General features: G+C 38.3%; 1 protein-coding gene across 1 annotated transcript; it reads right to left on the reverse strand.

The window, feature by feature from the left end:
* Nucleotides 1–615: 615 nt before the first annotated feature.
* Nucleotides 616–17,573, reverse strand: LOC146132004 (glutamate--cysteine ligase regulatory subunit-like). The gene is made up of 8 exons (XM_083396915.1): nt 17,347–17,573; nt 16,892–16,963; nt 16,375–16,516; nt 15,512–15,639; nt 14,994–15,101; nt 8,221–8,335; nt 5,616–5,706; nt 616–2,430 (listed from the first exon to the last, which is right to left on the reverse strand). The coding sequence occupies exons 1-8, from the start codon at nt 17,488–17,490 to the stop codon at nt 2,319–2,321; spliced, it is 912 nt and encodes a 303-aa protein (XP_083253041.1). The 5' UTR covers nt 17,491–17,573; the 3' UTR covers nt 616–2,318.
* Between the last annotated feature and the right edge of the window lie 4,531 nt (nt 17,574–22,104).

Genomic DNA, 22,104 nt, shown 5'->3' on the forward strand with positions numbered 1-22,104 from the left:
ATGGGAGGGAGCATTCAAACAACCTGTGCGATTGTACTACAACTTCAAGTTGGATAAAAGATACGTAGTTGGCATTTTAATTAATATACTTTTTTGGCAAAGCTATTGGTCCCACTTCCCTATCCAATTTTTCATCTGTCAGACGGTACATATTTTCTATATTAGCAGGCCACGCCACATCAAGGCTGTACCTCGTCCCTATACAAAACACACCTTAAACTATAAATCTGTGTTACAAAATGACTCTTTGGTTACATGAGTTTTCCAAGTGCTTTTAGTACGTTTTTGAAGATGTTTGATAAACAGTTATGATGTCTGTTTTCAATGTTGTACTAAAATTGCTAGCTATCGTAATCGCAATCTTGTTTATGATCAAATAACCTCTAATGTAGATATTCATAGGTCTAAGTTGCTTGAGTATCAACAGTTACAGGTGTTATCGCACCGAAGTGATTTCCCAAGACGTGAACGTTTAATGTGTTTCACCACTATGGCGAGAATTTTATTTCCCTTAGTTGTCCGATCAGGATACAAACGTATCCCACTTGTGAAAAGCTTTGACCGGACAAATTCCCGAAATTATTTCAAAATCACTCGTTTGTTTACAAAGCACATATGTTTATTAATTTGCATCGGTATGACAATAAAGTTAAAACGAAAAAACGACGCGTAAAGAAAATAGATAGGGGTTGGCGGACATTCGATGTCACTTTTTGGTACATTTGCCAATCGACGGTCGTCGAGCTGTCTCAAAATCGGGCGAACCATGAAACATTCAATACACATGATAATTGATAACGTCTATTCACAAACAAAATAGGCGACAGTAGTTCAGTTACATGGCCACTAGGAATGTCCAATTTGTCGTGTATATTTCCGACATTACAGCAAAATATGCGCGTTCGTGCGATTCGAATATTTCATTACTCAGGACAACAAAACAAGACATTATTTATGGCTATTGATATAGCTGCGGTACAAAAATGCCTGTTTTCGTGCTTCGAAAGGCAGCAACCCATTTTTCGTTTTTTTTGCGCCAATTTTACAGCCTGAATTGATCCAACAATTTTTGGAAGCGGCCATATAAACTGACCAAGTGTACAATTGTTTAAGTTTGGCCGATTTCGGACAAAATGAAGCCACGTGGACACCAAGACCACATTAGATAACATATTCAGTAGAAAAACGTTCGCCCAAAAAATTCGCAGCACTATACATGCTGGTGATGCATGCGGGCATATGCAACGCGTTTAGCTGCGGACGCCAAAAAACGAGCACGTCCGGGCGGAAACAAAAGCGATTGTGACGTAACAGACGTGGTCGCGGCGGCGGAAAGAATACATAACTCGCCCGAGAATAATGTGCGTTTAGAACAGGCGTCAAAAAATAGGTTTTAAGGGTATTTTTTGATTTATTTGGTTTAAATAGACTGTAGAGCCCGAAGAAAAACACAATCGCTTCTATTTCGAAAACCGTAACACTTTTTTGGTGTGTTTTTATTTTTATGCTTTTTGTAAAAAAATGAATGAGAAAATAACTTTGCGTGCGCGCAAAGATAGATTTGCAAAAAAAAACGAAGGGCTGCTGACGATTAGCAGTTAAGCTAGAATACGTCAAAACAGCAACATACAAGGACACAGGGTTAATCTCGCGCGAATTTTGAACCGCGAAAAAAAAAACGCCCAGCGCTCTAAACATTTGCGACAAAAAATCGATTTTCGCGCCCATCAGTCCGCTGGTAGCAAAACAAACAAAAAAGCGGCGCTAAGGAAAGGGCGTGGGTTATAACGGAAAGAGACGGAACTGTTGTACTCAATTGGAACATCGCTTTAGTGCAGTATTGTGCAAACGAGGCCGGAAAACAAATGTAAATACTGGTTTCGACGTAAATGATCACGATCATACGAAAAACAGTCGAGCACATAGCTCGAAATAATGCTAGACCAGTGATTCTCAAAACGCTTTACCCGGCAATCCAAATACTAAGCGTATACAGCGGGACAAAACGTCCATTGGGAATTTCGATGCCAACTATAGGAGCGATAGCAGTGGTGCAGTGCTTTCGAGGCAACACGTCAACTTTATGACGTCACACAACGCGCGACGGATACGATCGTGACGTCACAATCACGCAAAGGGTTAACCAGGGCGTCGGTTTAGCGAAGTGTCTTCAGAAAAGCGGTTGCAGAGGCCCTCGTCGTCGTTTCGCGAAAAAAAAACAGCACGAAAGGAGACAGGGGCCTTTGGGCGCGGGGCGGGGGGGTCTCGACCCTGGGCGTTTTGAGGGGGAGGTTGGGGGTAAAAAGTAAGGGGGGTCATCAGAAGAAGCGGTAGTTTTCGGCGAACGAGTCTTCCGTTGGTTTACGCTCGGCCGCCAGGTAGTAGCCCTTGGAATGGACGATGCCGCGGTTTCGAATCAGCACTGAGTACCTGGAAAAAAAAATTGATTAAAATGAGAAAACTGTGTTTCCAGGTTGTAGTTAAAAGTATTATCTGGACAAAAATAGGTTTTCATACTGGTAATTATGCGTGGACGTTAAGACAAAACTCACTCTGTTTCACGATATCACGACCCTCAACCGCCACAATTTTAATATGAAAATTTAAATCAAAACGTCTTCAAAAGTATGACTTTTATTGCTGAAAAATGATTAAGTTAAGAATCGATTTCATAACGAAACGGAACGAGAAAAATATGGAGCGTGGAAAAAATGAAACTATAGGGTTAAAACAGTTTGTAGTGAGTCGCATTTGGCAAAACAAAAAAGTAGTTCTTATTGAAGGCAGTTTTACAAAAGCAATAGGCTCAAAAACTGTTTAAAATTTGTATGAAAAAAGAGTTTCTAGGCTTGTATCTACTTACAAACATGACTGATCGTCGGTTATCACATTGCATTCAATAAAAAACCGAAGAGATTTATTATAAGCCAAACAAATTAAGTGTACTTCATCGCATACGCTCCGCTATCGTGGCCATTTAGTAACCCTTTTAAACTAAATATATTTTTTTAGAATCATAGAAAACTGAAAAATTATTCAAAGAGTTTTTAGCACGACTTTGTATGGGCCTTTGCAACAAAGCACACGCTATTGATTCCAACGGTTCAACTTAACTTGGTCACCTTCGACCTCGTCCAGTCAAATCAATCAAGGCGTTTCGCGGATAGATCGCCTCGCGATGCTGACAAGAACGATTACGTCATCTCGATATCGAAGGCCTCCTCGTGACGCGGAGCTTTAAATTGCGCAGGGTCGGGACAATACACGGGGGAATGCGAGAGCTATAGGTGTATATCGAATAAACAGCGCGGAAAATAGATCATCCCACGATCGATTAGAAGCAATTAAAAGTGGACGAACGTGTGAAAGGTAGGGATGTCCAATTTTATCGGATTGGAGCCGATACCCGATGCCAAGTGGTAGTATCGGTACTCGTTCGATACTAGGGTGGTATCGGTGCCGATCCGATACCAAATTGATATTGCAATTTCGGCTCTGATTTGCGATTAAACACAGTTGTTTCTATACCTTGAAGGCTAAAATTTTCAAAAAAAGTAGGCTAACAGATTTTTACCTTCATTTTAACTGAGGTATCTTAACTTGCTAATGCTAAAGCAATTTGGCGTGATAACCTAAATATTTTTGAACGTTTCAGTTTCATCCATTTTGCTTATTTAGGCATAATAATGGAGTCCAGTGTTTTTAAGGTGTTTTGGAGTCCAGTGGAAACACTAAATTCCATCACGTTAGTTTACCACAGTATATTCGTCCTGTCCGGATCAAACGCGATAAATTATACTTTCAGGTGTGTTCCATGTTATTTAATTTTCGTCAATTAAAAACTGCCATTGAACGACCTTTCAACGAACTATAAATTACAATTCAAACAAATCGACCACCGTGTAAGGTCAAGCGACATTCCGAACTGAAGTGGTATAAACACAAGCACGCACAGCCTGTTAAAAAAAATCACGGTTAGGCACTTGACGATTGACTCCTGGCAATTACAAAAACGTGGTCGGAAGATATATGATCTCGGAAGTTTTGCAAACCGACTGGAGGATTATGCGACCATCGGGTACTTTGAAGTTTTAGAGTTTGCATCCTTAGATTAATTGCCACCTGTCAAATACTATATCGTTTTTTAAATTCAAAAAAGCGGAAAAAAATTCAAGAACATAAAAAAAAAAAAGAAAGGAAATTCAAAAAAAAATATTTTTAACACACAAAAAACAAAAAAATTTTGGGGTTGCTCGATTTCTGGACAAAACACATTTAAACCTCGTCGACTAAAGAAGTAAAATACGCTGTTGGCATTCAGCCCCACGCCGTTGCAAATGGACCAAATTACTTTGAAATTTGCGCGACACGGTGAAAGTCAAAGACTATATCAGTTTTTAAGGGTAGCTGGTGAAACACAGCGGTACTAACTTAAGATCGGAATGTCGAGGGCTTTTTGGCGTTGGTTAATGTTTAAGGAAACTAGAAGCGAAAAAGTGAAAACGCAAGTGGGGAAAAATGAACACAAAACCAAAATTAAAAATCTTCAAATACTGGTTAAAGTAATTAGTTTTTTAGACAAAATGGTGTTATACTTCAATTTATTTCCACTAATTCCTGCTAAAACTTAACTGTAACCTATTTACTCTTGTAAAAGTTTTTTTCAGCCTACACCAAATTGTCTGGCAACGCTTTTGAGGCAAAACACTTTTGCGGTTTCACGGTTTGGGAATTCGCTGAATAGGCTGCTTATCAGAGGAACAATCACAGGCCATAAGTAAACCTTTCAACATAAAGGTTTTTGCTAATTTTTACCTAGAAAGTGTTTCAATTCAAATATGGAACAAAAACGTGGGAACAAAGTTTAAAATTGACAAAAAATCCGCAATTATGTCATAAAAATATTATCACAGTACCGAAATTGTTTGAATTAGGATTTTATCGGAAGACGTAACAATGAGGCTTTTGTAAGGAGTGATAACAGTTATCGCCGAACAAACGAGCTTAACTTCCTAATAAGACAAGTCAAGTGCCCCGGTAAACTTCACATCACCAAAGCTAACATACCAGCACTACACAGGCTGCAAAAAAATAAGAAAGTCATGGTTTTTGAACCTGTAATATACGTACTACTATACTAGTATAGTTCATGAAGGCTTTTTAGATCTTACGAGTTCAGCAAAACTGTTTGTTTTAAAAGCGGTTGTTACGTAACGTCGATTAATAGCCGAAAACAACCGCAAGAAAAGGTTAAGAATCACTGCTATAAGCGATAGTAAATGAAAAACGCCCTATTTTGGTCATAAAAGAACGCTCTATTTAAGTTTGCATTTAACAAGAATTTCTGCACAGCACAGACCACACACATGATCGCAATTAAAACACGATAACCACCTATTGATGCTGTTAGATTTAAGTGCAAACCTTAGTGAACTTTGGAGAATAATGGTTGGAGGTTGTTCTAAGGCGTAGTAAGAATATCAAAGCCCATACAGAAATAGGATGTCAACGGAAAAATGAATTACGAGATAGTCAAAACGTTTAAAATGACGGCTACTTCTGTATGGGCTTTAGATATTATTACTACATCTTATTGAACTTGAACGAGCATTTACCTGGCGATATAAGCTGGGTTCCACGAGGACGAGTCTACGTCATCAACCGTTTCGCTGACGAATCCTTGGAAGCTGCGAGCCGATAGGATTTCTGCAAAGTCACGGTTTCGGTTAGAAATGACGCCATTTTTTGAAGTTCACCTTTCGACCGCACGATTTTAACCGCCAGGCATAACACTCTAAATACAGCTTCCTCGTAGTGTTTTTACGAGCAGTTAAGTTACGGGAGATTTTACAACCGGTTCAGTTCAACCAGTCGTAAAAAGTTTGCGGGTTTACAGTCGCTCATATATTATAAGCGGTCGAATCGTAATGTCGACATTTTCGTGGGAGGTGTTGTAATGCCAATGCTCTCTGGCTGGCTCTGCCAACCTGTAATAAGTTTACTGCTTTTTCACAATGGGCTTGGCGGCTTCGTGAAAAGTGCTAAAAGTCGACTTTAAAGCGGTCGGTAATTTAAAAACACAAACTTTCACATAGCAAGTTCTCGCAACAAAAAGTCCAAGGAAAACGACTTTCTCTGAACATATATTTAAGTCTATTTTAACGATGTGTGTTGGTTGATGTCCGTGCCCTGACGCCATTCTGAGTAATGCTTTTTACGGCGATTTCGCCACTTGCCGTAACACGAGATTTTTGTCGCCAGGAAAACCGTAATTTTATAAAGGCATACGATCGTTGTGGAATGTGGCTCGCAGATCGTCTTGCTCACATTACACGATACTCTCGACTTTGACTCGAAGCTGTAAAGCGTATTGTGGAATTACGGGGCTATTTACCTATATTTACCTATAGTTACTTTACACGACACTCTTCCAGCCTTTAACAAACATATTTTAAAGGCGCTGATTTCATCTTTTCATTCACTTGCCTAGCCTGTAAGCATATTTCAGCCGGTTGAAAATCTTGTAGCTGCTATAAAAAACATTGCGAGGCGCTAAAGAACTTTTTGTATTGCCTGACGTGCATAAAGGCTTTAAAAGCAGCTTATTTTTGTTTCGAAAATGGCACGAAGTCGTGTTTCATTTTTAAACCCTTGTCTGAAAATTAAAATACTTTACTTTTAAAGCGTAACCATGTTAAAAAGTTGTTTTGTTAGTTTTAGGATGTGATTTTATATGGAAAATCAGCCCCAACGGCCTTTGAAACATAAAAAACAACATTTTTTCCGGAAACTTACATTTATCTGTTTGTCACTTAGCACCAATGCCAAATTACCATCAACGCAATTTACAATGTTTAAGCGTAAAGTTCAGTGTTACACGGCAACGCCAATCTGACTATAAAACGCTTCTCGGAATTACTACGACGTTTGAACTCGGATGTGTACAAGTGATTCACAACCGCGATACGACGCCCGTGAAATTATGCCGTTTAGGTTGGATGCTTCGTGACGGGGCAAGATTAAGATCTCTGTTACTCTGGAAGATTATTAGAGAAAATGTGGTTGGTTTTGTCAGGGACATTCATTCGGCGGAGTGCGGTTGCAGCAAGCTTCTTTTCAAGGGGACATATCGCCAAAATCTTTACGGGTATAGCCATTAGCCATAGGCTTGGCCAGAAATATAAATTTTCTCTACAAGTCAAATGTAACCGGTTGCAAGATCATTTGGTTTGGCAGAAGTTTACGCATTTTTTTTAAGGCACAAGGACAGGATTGAGCGGGGGGCTTTTAGGCGATTTAGGTAACAAAATGCTCTCAGTTGTATATGCACAGACTAAATATCGAGATTTTGGAGTATACACACTTCGACGTAGTATCAAAACGCAAGGTTTTCAACCCGAGGAAAGGTTTTAGCCATGTCATTTCGCTGTGGTTAAGTGGTGAAGTTCGTTTTTCTGCATTTCTACCAACTTTATTCATCTGATATTATCAACAGATGCATCAGAGATCGATAAGTGATACTTGCATAAGCAGCAACAAGTGCCTGCTGCTGCATTTCGATCGTACTGCAAAACTTTTTAAAGGGGTCCATAGCAGTGTTTCTCAACCTTATTTCGCGGCGACCCAAATGATAAGCGTATAAGTATAAATGCTGATTATTATCCTCGCTGAAACTTAAAAGCGAACAAAACAGAAGACACTATAGCATAAATAAGTTTGAATTTTATGAATTAATATAAAAACATTCGTGGTACTGCTTCTTTAATTTTCCTCAATTTCGGAGAAATTAAACAATCTTAATAACTATAAGGGAACTACTGCAGTCGGCGACCAAAGCAAAGCAAACCGCCACCCACGACCAATGGGTGGGTTGACTGGTCTATAATTACCGGGCAAAAACAGCTTGGTTCCCTGGAATTTTCAACGTTATACATAATTTTTTCTTGGTTTTACATTTTTTTAGGTACATTATTTAGGTCGCGCCAGACAACGATTCAGCTCACTAAAACTCTGTCTATTTCAATTCTAATTTAAGCTTTCTTGAATATTGTTTCAGTTTACCACTCAAACGCTTTAAACCCTGGGATCGGCAACTTATTTACAATTATTTCCTTAAACTAAATATTGTGTATCTTACATTGACTAAAAAGGTAGATTTCTCGAAGGCGATGCATACCTGTAGGAAGAAATATATGCCAGACAAACCTATTTTAAATATACCTGTAGGGTCGCTGTGTGTGAGAAGGCGGATGCTCCTTTCGCGCGAATACTCGATAAGGTCGTTGGGAACCGCGCAACAGTTGGTCAAGTTGATCTGGTTTACCGCAGGCTTGATCTGAATAAAAAAAACAAGAATTTAATTTTTTTCAAAATTTCTATAAAAATATTTTTTTCATATTTTTTTTACTTTTTATCAGTTTTCGGTAAGTTAGAATTTCCTTAATTTTCGTGAAATAATTACTAAAAGAAATAATATTGTATTTTACCTCCGTCGTAATGCATTCTGCATAGAATTATTGCCAGAAATAAAAATAAGTTATAAATGGCTAAGTCGCTAATCTTGAAGTGGGTATTTCCAGTTACTAACCCTATATTTTTCTTTAAGAAATTTAAGCTTTAAATTGGAACATTTAAAGGGTCAAGATTACTGTTTTTTGTATCGCAAAAAGTCGGGTTGCATTGCTACATGCTGATGTGTATTGATGAACCACTGCATGACTCAGGCTATCGCCCATGGCAACGGCGTGCGGGTCAACCGCGACTAAGAGATTAAAATATTTAAATCGAGCGGTCGGTGACGCAGGTTCTCTTGGCTTCTCGAGTCAGTCGATCGTGTACGCTTTGCTATTTGGCCGCGTCACGAAAAAGTTTTTTTTGGCTGGGGAAAACAAATTATCTGAAGGACCTTTCCGACTGATAAGTGTTGTTTAATTTTTTTTAGGCTATATGGCCTTAAACTCGGACAAGTATTTCGTATGCTGCGTTTTTTTCTATTGATAAATATGTGATTAAATGTATTTAATATTTTTGAGGCATGGTTTTGTGCCAAATTTCCGCTAAAAAGGATTTTGATTCGTTAAGCGAAAACAGCAAATCAATTAAGTGCTGCATTGTCAGGTTTGTCCATAAATAAACTGTTTTTTTTTAGAACTGCGACGACAGTTTAAGCAGCCACCTGTATTCTGGGTAAATCATTAGATTTAATTGCCTATAGAGTTTCAATCAGGCGAGTCAACACCTCATTTTCGTATTTTTTTTAAATATAAGACCAATAGTAAAACTGTTTTAATGTAGAGAGCCGGAGACTTTTTGTACCGCAAGATAAGAAACTATATATTCGTCATTGGAAATTATGAGCTAAATTGAAAGATAATTTGAAATAAACAAAACTGACGAAAACCAAACCAGAATTAAATTAAATTGTGTTGGCAAGACAAATCACAAAATAACGTATTTGATAAGACCCCTACATAAACTCTGCAGTTTTTGACGTGAATAATGTTTTCCGTTGCACGAGCGAACGACTGAACGTCAAATGCAAGAGCAGACCAGACAGATTTTGCAGCGGTTTTCACTCATTTCCTCTTTGGCTAATGCAAAACAAACGATCTGTTGACGTTTTGTTGTTGCCTCCATTCCATTTCTCCAAAGTAGCGTGAGACAAAATCGTGACAACGCAAGTGTTTTTTTTAATCGACGCGAAAGCCCCCTATTTGTCAACGCCCGACTTTGACTGCAAAAAATGTGCGTCTTGGACTGATGCCCACGGGGCAGACCATTTCCATTTTGCTCCGAAGAGTTTAATGACCGTGACGAGGCATTTAGTGACGCCGAAAAGTGCAGAGTCATTTTTGCGTTTTGTTTTGCGTTTTGTTTTTTTGTTCAACTCACGTTTTACGCTACAGAAAAAGACGTGACGTGACTCGACGCCTTTTTCGTGATCAGCAGTTTTTTGGGGCCAGGAGAATTGTGCAAGCTGGGTTTGCAAGTGTTTCGATAGTCTGCGATCTGCTCAGCAGGTTGGCGAATACTTTATTCGATATCAGTTGTTTTTTCCGAAAAAAACAAAAATGTCGAAAATCTTTTTGTGTTAGCTTTTATACGCCGAAATGAACCGCTTGAATATTTAACAAGAGAATGTAAAAAAATTGCCAAGCAGTAACCGTTTTTCGCAAGTATGTAAATTGCCCAATGACATACAGACACTCGCAGATAAAACTAGGAATTTTCTTCTTAACTAGTTTGTCCCCATTCAGCTAGGACTTCAGCTAGGGCTAACACACCATAACTCAATCACCTAGACTAGAACTGCAGGCCACCTCCAATAAGGACGGGATAGACATTATTGGCAAAATTTTCTTTAAAATACACCAATTCAAAGCGAACATGCTATCATACGATGTCAGGGTATTTCATAAATAACGGCAAGGGCAAAATAACAGGGTTTATTACTTAGGTGCTTGCTTGTCTTTACGGTGGAGATACACAAAGTGAAACACCAAAAACGTAATTTGGTCTGAACGAGAAGTCTTCATAGTTTCGACGTACAAGTGAAAACATTACGAAATCGATAGTAGAACAGACATATAAATAGACGGATAAAAAGAAAATGTCAAATCACCGTATCAATTTGTTTTTTTAAAGTGCTAAAACGACAAAACCAGGCAGGTCGCCATCGACGCGGTTCGCCACAATACAAAGAGGCTCACGTTTCGCCTTTAATTGGAAAATGCTGGTCACCCAGCTACAACTTGTATTGGCTTACAAGGCCACCTTTTAACAGGCCTCGGCCCCCTTATTCCGTGCCTCTGTAAGAACCATACCTGTTTTTTTTCGCAAAACCTCAAAATCAGCCGAATTACATTTTGTTTGCTTGTTTTTTACACATTTTCATTTACCAAACCAGTGGTTCTCAGCCGGGGTGCCGCGTCTATTTAGATCTAGGGTGCCGTTTTTAACGCTCAAGGGTGCCGAGAGATATTTTAAATTCTTTAGGATTCCAACTTTTGCTCTCTTGGTAAGCTTCTTGATACAATGTTTTGTGTACGATAAAAATGCAAAAAATGATTTTTCAATCTTGTTGAACAGTTAATGTGCTGTTTTAATCTCGTTTATTGTAGCGTTACAGTTAACCACTCAACAAAAATACGAGCAAGGGTGCCGCGAACTATTTATAATTTCTGTAGGATGCCGCAAGCAAAAAAAGATTGCGAACCATTGTACCAAACAGTTGTCAAAAAGCTAAAACATAGGGCCGAACGCTTTTCGGATAGCGAAAAAAAAACAACTTTTTATGTATATGTGGTGATTAAGTTTAGGACCGCACAATGAGGCCACTGTTTGCTCGAAGGGGCGCGAGTTCCGGCTTTACGGCTTTGAATGGCATTTTTCTTCGGGGGTGTGGACGGCACCTGACGCTATATGGGCAATAAAGATGTAGGTGACAAGCGAAAAAACGATGACTCATTGCGGAATGTTAGGTTTGCGGGTTGGCCCCGTTCTAATTTAACCGACCCTTGTCTTTTGCCCGGAACAGGGTGTCCGTTAATTAAGACACATTTGCATGATGGTTAAAACCCTTATTTGCTTAAAAACACATTGGAGACTTTGGTTTTAAATCATGAAAATACTTGTAAATGTACGCCTTTCGAACCATACCTATAGGCTATATATAATTTGCTTTACAAGTCACACTAAGCAGCGGACGTCGATTAACGTATAATAAATCAACTGGGTGCCTTCGAAATTACAAAGTACCACAGAAATCAATTTCCTTTTGAAGGACTTAGGTGCAAACGTGGTCTAAAAGGCTGCTTAAAAGCCTGTGGTAAGAATAAGATTCGGTCTGCTGATTTTAGACATTCCTATACGGCTAAGTATTGTATGTTTTTTCCGACAATGTGGCTGCAATAAAACGCTCAAAATATTTTTTTATCCATTTGCTTGCACGTTTTTCGCATTTGTCATAATCACTTGTTAACTATATTTTTACCATATTTTTATATTGTTTTTTTTTTGTATAAAAGCGAGTCGTTTGCTAAGTTTAAATTTCGCAAGAATCGGCATTTCACTCGTCGGTTGGCAATTTCGAGTCAAAATTATCCTTCCCAGCACCTATTCTGTGCACAGAATAAAATTCCGGCGGATCTTTCGGCCAAAACCTGTACAACGATACTTAAGGACAGGGGGCGGCGGTTTTACGCGGAAAACGTCCAAAGCGTGAAACCTCCAGCACTTAGTGAGACTCGAACTTCTCCGCTTTTCATTGTCACGCATTCTTCTGCGACCGAGCGAGTACGAGGGCGGCCACGTTTTTTTAAGATCTTTTTATTTGTAAAGGATTTTTCAAACTTTTTAACAGCCATTTGTTAGTTCAATACATCACAGAATCAGGGTGGAAAAGGTTAATTTAAGGCTCCCTATATACATTATGCTGAAGAATGACACAAAAACTTGTCGTAAAATGTATTTTAAAGCGCCTAAAGAGCAACTTTCAACGAGAGCGTTTAGACTGGATAAGTAATGTAATAATGCCCCAAAATATCATTAACAGAGACTATAGCGCTAGAGGCATTCACGGGCAAACACACAACCAGTTGCTGTGAATAAAAAATGCACTGCTTGCTTGTATTGGTAAAGCTTAACCAGCGTTATAACGCAGTGCCACCCACGCACAAGCATTACGTGATATGAGAACCGAACTTTTTACCTGGGTAAATGTGTTTATAGTTTGTGACGAAACGATTTTGATGAGTGATCATCTTTGTACGGGTTAGCCTTTCGAGAAGTATCACGTGAAGTCACGTTTTGTGCTGTGAGGACACTATTGTGATTGTTGGACCGCAAAAAATGTAAAACGTTCGTAAAATGGCATCATACTACCGACGTTTAAATTAAATGAAATAATAAGTTGCTTCAAAGCCAGGATTACCATTGACACGTGGTTTTGGGTTTCATTAAATTTAAAACTTTTCCTAAAAAATATATGCTGTATTGACTTATAACAAAAACTCGTAAAACTTTCCGGCGAGGCCCCATACTGATAAGTGCGACTTTCCGCTGCGGTGCGACGTTTTCACAAACTAATAGTTTTTCCTAATTTTTAAAGCATCTGCTCTGCGCATATAGGCTCAAACAGAAAAGAACAAACGTCATCCACTTAAAATTCGAGTGGACCAAAATCAAATTCGGGCGGCGGCCTAAATCCGATTTACATTGCTTATTTATTTGAACAGGCGCGGCCGCAGCCAGGCATGCACATAACTGACTATCCAATCTGTGCATATTGATTGTGAGCGGCGTTGAGAGTTAATTGGATTAAACACACCTCGACCGGCTCGTTGTGTTGCAATTTCGCCCGCTTTACATTTTACGTGCTTCGAACCGTAAGTAACGTTAACCGTATGCGAAAAAGTAGTTGGCAAACTGAATGTGAAAAATATGTAGATATCTCCTCGCCTTTACACGTAAATGACGACAATGACTTCAAATGGAAGCAAATGTTCTTTAGACTTTCCTGTCTTAGTCAAAGTCAGTCATTAATAAATTCTAGTTTAAATGACTAGAATTAGTACTGACTGACTTTGACCAAGACAGGAAAGTCTAAAGAATATTTGCGAAGAAGTAGTTCTCACAGTTTTACACCTTGTGAAATAAGGAAGGAACCCGTCATTTTTCAAACATGGTAAGGTTAAAAACAGTTGCGGTACCATATATATATAATTTAGCATTTTTATACGACCTACTTCGTGTAAACAAACTGCCAAGTGCTTTGCCATCATTATACCTTAATTAGACGGATGGGCGCCGGCTAATACAATTCAATTATCAGTCAGTGTTTTGAATAAATGTTACGCGGACCCCGGTTTGAGGACAGGAGGTACACAGTATATCAAGGGTATTTAGAATGCCTGGTCGACTGTTTATCACCTAAATACCATCTCTAAATCTTTGAGAAGTTTAATATTGCGAGGCTCATGCTTGAACTGCACTATTAACACGTCGAAATCCCCTTTGCCCTAAATTCATTTCGAGCTACGTAATACGTTTCGGTGCGGATATTAACAGTTCATATAATGTGGTGTTACCATGAGTTAACGCGGCGTCATATGACTAAGTGCACTTACTGTAAACGTAAACAGTTCTATTGAGACCATTAATACGTCGAGCTAGGAGCTATTAATCCGAGAAGGACGGTAACTCGGGCAACCTGGTTCACTCCGATAAACATTAGAAATACTAAGTGCAACTGGCCGCATCTTTAGCAGTCATTTGACATTTTGTCATCCCGCTTTAGTGTGATTTTTCACATTTTTTTAGAAGAATGGACTTTGAAGTGACGAGGTAATTTGGCTAACAGGTAAAAACTTGAAAAAAAAGATTCAAACAGAGACGTAGGCGCTTCTAAAGGAGAACGCAAAAACTCGGAATATAATTTTTTGTTTTTAAGTTATGTACTTTACAAGCTCTGTTGTTAAAAGTAGGAACTTAATTCCTTTAACAAGTTAGTTTTGTTTGTAATTCAATCATGAACCTACTACAAAGCAATATTATGGCAGATATTGCCTGTAAAACAATATAACATAATCCCAAACGGAAAGTGTCTAACAGACATACATAACCCCGGTGTGAACCTGTAGCACCGCGTAGCACTGTATATAATACATCCTGGTTGAAGACGTTGAGTGGAAAATAAGTGGAGAGCAAACAGAGGCACAACAATGTTACTCTTAGTCAATATGGGCATTTTCATGACCTTACAGTTTGCTTCCATTAAGATTTGAGCTTGTAACAGGTTAAGGCGCGCTTATTGTGATAGTGAAATGGAAATATTTTTTTTTTATTTTACCATAGAGATTTTATAAGGCCTGAAAAGGGAGTCTAATATTATAGAGGGTTTTACAATATATCCGTTTTAAACTCTAGAATCCAGATGTATAATAGAAATATTGCAATGAAAATTTCCTTTTTAAAGACAAACAAAAACTTCTTACCCTCGACCATTGATACAGAATGTCAAGACCCATCTTGTCAAAATCGCAAACTCCAATATGAGTGGCATGTCCACTGTCCACTATGGATTCCAATTCTCTCCAAATGGGCTGCAATAATCCATACAGGTGTGACTTTTTTAAATTGACAAAAAATGATGTATTTTTTCTCAGTTTGTTAAAAAAAGCATAATAAAACTACTCAGGCCTTACAAAAAAAATCCCTAAAAACATTCATATAAAATTGTTTTTATAAGGCCATGGAGCAGGATGCAACAGTCAGAATAAAAAAACAAAGTTTTCATTGAACCACTTTTTGGTGTTGTGTGTCTGGTATAATAAATACTAACCAAGCTTTTTTTAACAAATTATCCTATATATGTGGGTACACTATGTACGGATCTGTAATGTAGCTTGATAAAAGATGATTTCGATCTACTCAACATTTTTGGCTTTGCATTTCATTATCAAGTTACCCTATTTTGTTTATGTAATAAAGTAAAACTGTGTCCAATATTTACCTTGACTTTCTCAATGTCTACTGCAGGGTCGTTAATATTTAGGTTAAGAGCATCGAATGATGTTGGCGTTGAGATTGGAAATGAAACCATCAATGTGTCGAGGTTTTGCACACCAAGACTCTGTATGACTGTAAGACAAATCGAAGCACAAGTTTTATAAGAGGAAGTAAACATGCAATTTTGTTTTTTAGAACTGTTTTTTCTACAAGAGTTTAAAACAATAAGGCACATTTTGGCAATTCTGACACATATATAAAGTTTTAGTCCCGTTATAATTAATTAAACCACGTTAATGTTTAATGTCTTCCCGACACTGACAAAAGCTAAGCGCTAAATACGTCTCACCAAATGCCACCATCAAGTGGCTATGAGCAAACAAAAATATTTGACTTCCTTTGCAAAATATCGCTTAATCACTGGAGCACTTGACAGGTATTCTACCCCAAGACTGGCCAATGACTGCAAGTTTGAATGGTGGGTGTTGGTCAGTTTAAAGTTTAACCAAGATCAAATATTGACCAATGCTTCAACAAACAGTGGCTAAACCCGAAAGGCGACTACGCACACATGAAAGTACAAGTCATTTTACTACACATTTCTGGACCTGCTTTGTGCAAACAACGTCCATATGAGAAAAAGCCCACACGAGAAAAAGCAAACTTGCCCATCCTACAACAAACCCTAATACCTCAAATATTGACCAATGTAAGTGGCAATACCCATGCACCACTGCTGCATTTTCAGCAATAAAAAAACGATACATTTTAGTAGATTTTAAACCGGTGTGCTAAACTCCCTACAATCACTAGTATAGATTGCACAGAAAATCAGATAATTTATAACCAATTCAAAATTCATGTTACCTCGGTCCACCGCTTGGCGCATCAGTTCTGGCCGCCAATCGTAAACAAACAGCTTAACGGAGAGTTTGTATGTGTCCCTACGGTCGGGGTCGATGGTGGCAGCAGCTTCTTCGTTTGCCACATTGAGCACACTTTGAGGCTCCTGAAGATTTAAAGTACAAAATTGAAATACCAACAGTGGTTTTAATTATATATACTATCTATAGAGATTGAAAAACTATTCTAGTTATGTATCATTACATTTTTAGACAGCAACCACAATTGAAATATATTCTCCATAACTATGCTTAATACCTACAGGGCTGCAAAAGATATAGCAAAAAAAATTCAGTTGAAAACTGGACGACTTGAACATTTTTTAATTGTTGAGACAGTCCCAAAATACCTTAATTGCAAACAAATTCGATGCAAAGGTTACAGTTTTTATCCCCATGGAAAAACAACCTTCCCAACATTTGGGTCAGCATAAATGCCGTAAATGTCTGCCCTGTAATGCATAAGAAAACTTTTAACTCACAGGGAGATTTTGAGGGTCAAGGCTGATATTGCCAATCCAGGTTTCCATTGCACTCTCCAAAGCATCCTTGAGCTGAAACAAATCAAAACAGAAATTTAGCTTTTGATATTTCATTATTATTACATATGAATAAATGTCATGGTGTTTTTAGTAAAGCAGCTCAGCAACTATTTGGGAGTAGTGACTGCCATAAGAATTTTGGCAAGGTTTAAAAATAAAGAAAAAACAGGTTAGCTGTTAAAATCTTATAATAAAAACCCAGAAATACCAAATGACATCCAAGGTTAGGCTAAAAACAAAATTGTATTTGGCACAAAGTGACGCTTTATCACCTTTTTACTTGATAATTCACAGGTTAACACCAATCACTTTAGGCAAGATTTAGCGGGTCAGCGATTCACTTCAGGGACAGGAAATTGCCTCGTCGCCAAAAAAACAACAAAACGTTTTCTTACCTCGTCTGTGGACGTCATGTTCTGGTGGAACTTCTGCTTTTTGAGCAGGTTCCAGTTAATTATGTTGCCGCTGTGTATTTGCAGTACGCTGGCGTGTCCAACGATCACCCTTGCCACTTCACTGCGTTCGCCTTCCATCGACATTATTTTCTTGTAATTTAGAAAGTTTTTACCGGCAGTGTGATAATGTTATAGCCTAAACCGAAATCAGTCCTTGAAACGCCGAAATAAACCTGTAAAGCGCAAAATAAGTTTACTGCTTGATAACAGTCGCCACAGCATAAGTCCTACTACAATATCGCCCTGTTTGAGGCAACGGAAGTCGAGCCTAGCTGGTATCTAAGCAAGCGTCGCCACAGCCCACAGGCGAACATGCGAGAACCCGCCTAGCACGCTTGTTTTATAACAGGCGTAGTAGAACGCCGGCGTTGTGAGCCGCGCGCCAAACGCAGTGGGCGAAATAAGCGTCGTCTCACCAATAAATTGGTCGTGGTTTCTGTACGTAAATGTCCCTGTAAACTTTTATAAAAACCTGATAAATAACTGTGATCGTGAAACACAACTTGATAACCCTTCAATTTAATGCAAACGTTAGTGGTAAAGGTGAATTTTTTTGTCGAAGCTCGGCGGTGAAAGTCAGGCATTTTCTCTAGCGCGGTGCACATTTTGCTGAATCATTGCCTGTAGAATGACTGTATATTTAGTCTGGCGCGCGGGATGTCCGTCTTGCTCGTAAAAGGTTTGTGCAAACACCGATGTGGTTCCACTAAAGTTTGTCTACTTTTAGCGCTTCCAACTTGCACTTGATCTAATTTTCTATGTATGGCCTGATTTAATGGGTCGACGAAAAAGGTTGTTACGCAAGCTTTCGTTTGCTAAGGAAACATTACATCTACGCAACGAGTTTTGAAGGGGCGCCAGTTGGGCTACAGAAATTGTGTAATACGTTTACCAATTGTACTTTGTCTGACCTTTAATATGTAAATTTTAAACCAACACAAAACCAAACACCACACAGTCAGGGCCGGATTAAGGGTACTGTAGGCCTTAGGCTGTTAATTAGAGAGGGGCCTAATTTTGCAAATCAAGCTGTAAAAAGTAATAAAAATACACCCATCTTACAAAAAGTTAATACATCCTTACAAAAATTTATCTTAAAAAAAATCAAGGGCCGATTTTTTCCAGGGCCTACGGCTACAGCCTTAATAGGGTTAATCCGGCACTGTCCACAATAAGCCATGAATTACGCAGCCAAATATAAATGTTTAGTTATGTTGCTGTAAACGAGAAATATTCTATTTTACTCTTACATTTGCAGAGTAAAGGACAGTATCCGCTTCTAAATGACAGACATAATCTAAACCCTAATTTTGTTGATACATTTATACGGTAAACCGAGACGACGATTAGGAAATGCCTATGCACTTACAAAGACTGCAGTGTTCTCACCTTTTGGGGCTTATGTGGCATCCTTTCATGAATTATGAACAGTTCGCGGCACCCCCACTAGCATTTCAACCAAATGGTTAAATGCAGTGCTACAAAAAAGCGAACTTGAAAATATTCACATCAACTGTTAACATTCATACACAAGTATGTTGTGTACAACGGCGATCTGGCCCTTTGGAAGTCGTATTGACCCATGATAACGCCACACATACCACAACCATAGTACACCAGTAGGCCTAGCCTTTAGAGGGCCCAACTGAAATGAGTTGATCAATTAAGGATTTTGTGCAAGTCATAAAAAACAAGTCTGCAGTCGGGTTCGAACTCACGACCAGCAATACCAAAACCGTCGCTTTGCAAACTAAGCTATACTCAGGCATAGATGGGAACACATTCCGTTCTATATGAAGTCGCGCGTACGAACAGGATGCAGCACGCAATTGTGCTGTGGTTGTTTCTCAATGTCCTGCCCTATGAGCCTCTGTTAAAGCATTTGGCTTCCAGAGCATAACTGTTGGTAAACATATAGTGAAAGCTGTCGGAACAAAAAAAAAATTGTATAAAGGCTGCAATAGTTTGTTAAGATTCATTTTATCATACGAAATTCTGGCCTCTGAATATCTATTCTAAAATCGTCGTTTAATTAATTTAATTTTTGTTTAGAATATTATATTACTATAAATAATTCGGTATGGCGTGAAATAGGTATTACGCTAGAAATCTAGATTAATACGCCGAATAACCAGACAACTTTTTTTATAAGGCAAAATAACGAACTCCATAGTTAAATAGCACATCAGTGGGGGTTATAACCAAGTTAATAGTCTAAACAAAACTTTCTCTCCTAAGCTTTTGCAAAAGAGTTCACCAAAATGAACATTTGACTAAATCATGATTTATTTTATGGCAGTCTACCACCGAGAAGATTTCAGCTTGCCCGTGACGAAGCTCTTTAGCGTCACTGTACGGCAGTAAATTTCAGCAAAGTTTGGCAAATTTTGATAAAGTAGCCTGTGTTTTCAGTCAGTTTTAATTACCTGAATATTTTATATATTCATGATATTGTAGTGAGCAAAACTTGTTGATAACCATAATTACAGAAGAACAGTTTTTAATGGAATATAGAAGTAACTATACGATAAGTAAAAAAACTCTGTAATGAGACTATACATTTCTTAATTTTTTAATTACAATAAGCAAAATCGAGTAATAACAATAAACGGTGGCACAGTTTTCAATGGAAAAACTACAAGCTAAGAAATTAATATACAGTACGTTCTATATACAATAAAAACAAACAGCTGTTATACATGAAGACGAGCTGATGAACATAAAAACAAATTCCACCTTTGACACTGTAGCTCTCAAAAGCCTGAAACTATAAGTTGTGTAATGTTATGAAGCATGTAGGCAGTTAAGGTTCAATGAAAAACATATATTTTCCTAATACAGATCCTATCTCCAACTTCGTTTGTGGTAATTAGAAATATTCGCCACCAGACAACGGTAAAAAGGAGGAGCAGTATTCTTTCGGCGACACAAGCCTGTTAAACGGGACACCAAAAAACAAACTTGCGATGGCGAAAAAAACTATTATTAAAATAACAAAGAGAACCCGGATGCAATTTGGAACTCTTCGTTTGAAAAATTGTTGCCCCAGCAAGCCGCCGCACTCAGCGATGTTACCTGCAAATCGAAAGAAAAACTTTTAAATTAGCACCAATAACCACGTTGCGAGACTTACAAGCTTTTAAAATATAAAAACAATCGCAGATGCTTATCCCTGGCGAATATCACGCAACAACGAACATTTGCCCCCGAATAATCAAAACTATCAAACACTTTTTCCTTTACAAGATTTTGTTACCTACACGCTTTTTAAAATTTCTTCATCGCCGAAAATATTATTTTTTTACGAAATTCGCACTAGTTTGCTAAAGATGAATATATATTTTCAATGACGTCACGTTATGGCGTAACTTTGCAGCGTGATCTCTAAAAATGACAAGTGCCCTCCCCCCAAAAAAAAACCTGGACCCGCCCCTGCAACGTCCCAGTCAAGTCTTTCGAAAAACAACTTAAGTGTAAGTGATTTGCAGAAAAATAGCAAGTCAAGAACTGGCCTAAGTCGTTGACATGGAAAGTCAAGTTGACATGAAAATAAAATGTTTAACTATCAAACTTTAATACTCGTTCGATCCCTAGCAATTCATATAAGCTAGCAACAAAAATAAACCGTACAGCAAGTAACTATTTCAGGCAAAACATATATTTTAGGCAGCATTTATTATTTTGCCCATACTTGTTTCAGTTCACGTTAAGGTTTGTATAAGCTAATATTTTTAATTGACTTACCATCCATGCCGACGTAAAGTTTTCTTCGCAGGTGAAGCTGCTTGGCTTACTTTTATATGTGCTTCTTGGCTATGAAGGGTTCGTCACATTTTGAAAGATGTCACCATCGTCCAGATATTTCAAATTCACCTCGCCATACCCGAAAGCCACTTTTGACCATGGGGACCTACCGAAAAGTTCAGAAGCCATACCAATCACAGCATCCCCAAAATATAAAGAATAGTTTTTATATCTTTAGTTAAGTTTACTTCGTAACTATTTTCAGTTCCACAACAAATTTTGGTTCAGGTTTAAAGGTTTTATTTTAGCAACAACCATTGCTCCACAATGCCATTATCAGCATTCAACTCTATTGCAAACTCAGGTCGCAATGAAGCTAGCTGTAATCGTTGTAAGACGTCTCATATTACGCCAGAAGAGTTTTCCAGCGTTGTTCAGTTACGAAGCTGGATAAATATGAAACATATATCATTTGAAACCAGATCACATTGTAACATATACCCAGCTAACAATTTGACGTCGCAGCGACGTAGATTTTTGGTTTAAGTTTGGTCGATAAGACGTTGCAACCAACGTTATTTCTACGTAAAAGCGTCGACACTTTACGACCTAGATGCGACGTTGTGCAACTACGTTATTTATGCGTTTATCATAAACGTTATTTTTACGTAGAAGTGTCTACTCCAGATGACGTAGATTAGACGTTGCAAATTACGATGTTCAGCGACGTTATTTATACGTTTATCCTGAACGATATTTTCACGTAAAAGCGTCGACACCAAACGATGTAGATGCGACGTTGTGCAACTACGTTATTTAGACGTTTATCATTAACGTTATTTTCACGTAAAAGCGTCGACACTTTACGACCTAGATGCGACGTTGTGCAACTACGTTATTTATACGTTTATCATAAACGTTGTTTTTACGTAGAAGTGTCCATTCCAGACGACG

This window comes from Ascidiella aspersa, chromosome 9 (genome assembly GCF_963924565.1).
Source record: "Ascidiella aspersa chromosome 9, kaAscAspe10.2, whole genome shotgun sequence".
NCBI classification, from domain to species: Eukaryota; Metazoa; Chordata; class Ascidiacea; order Phlebobranchia; family Ascidiidae; genus Ascidiella; species Ascidiella aspersa.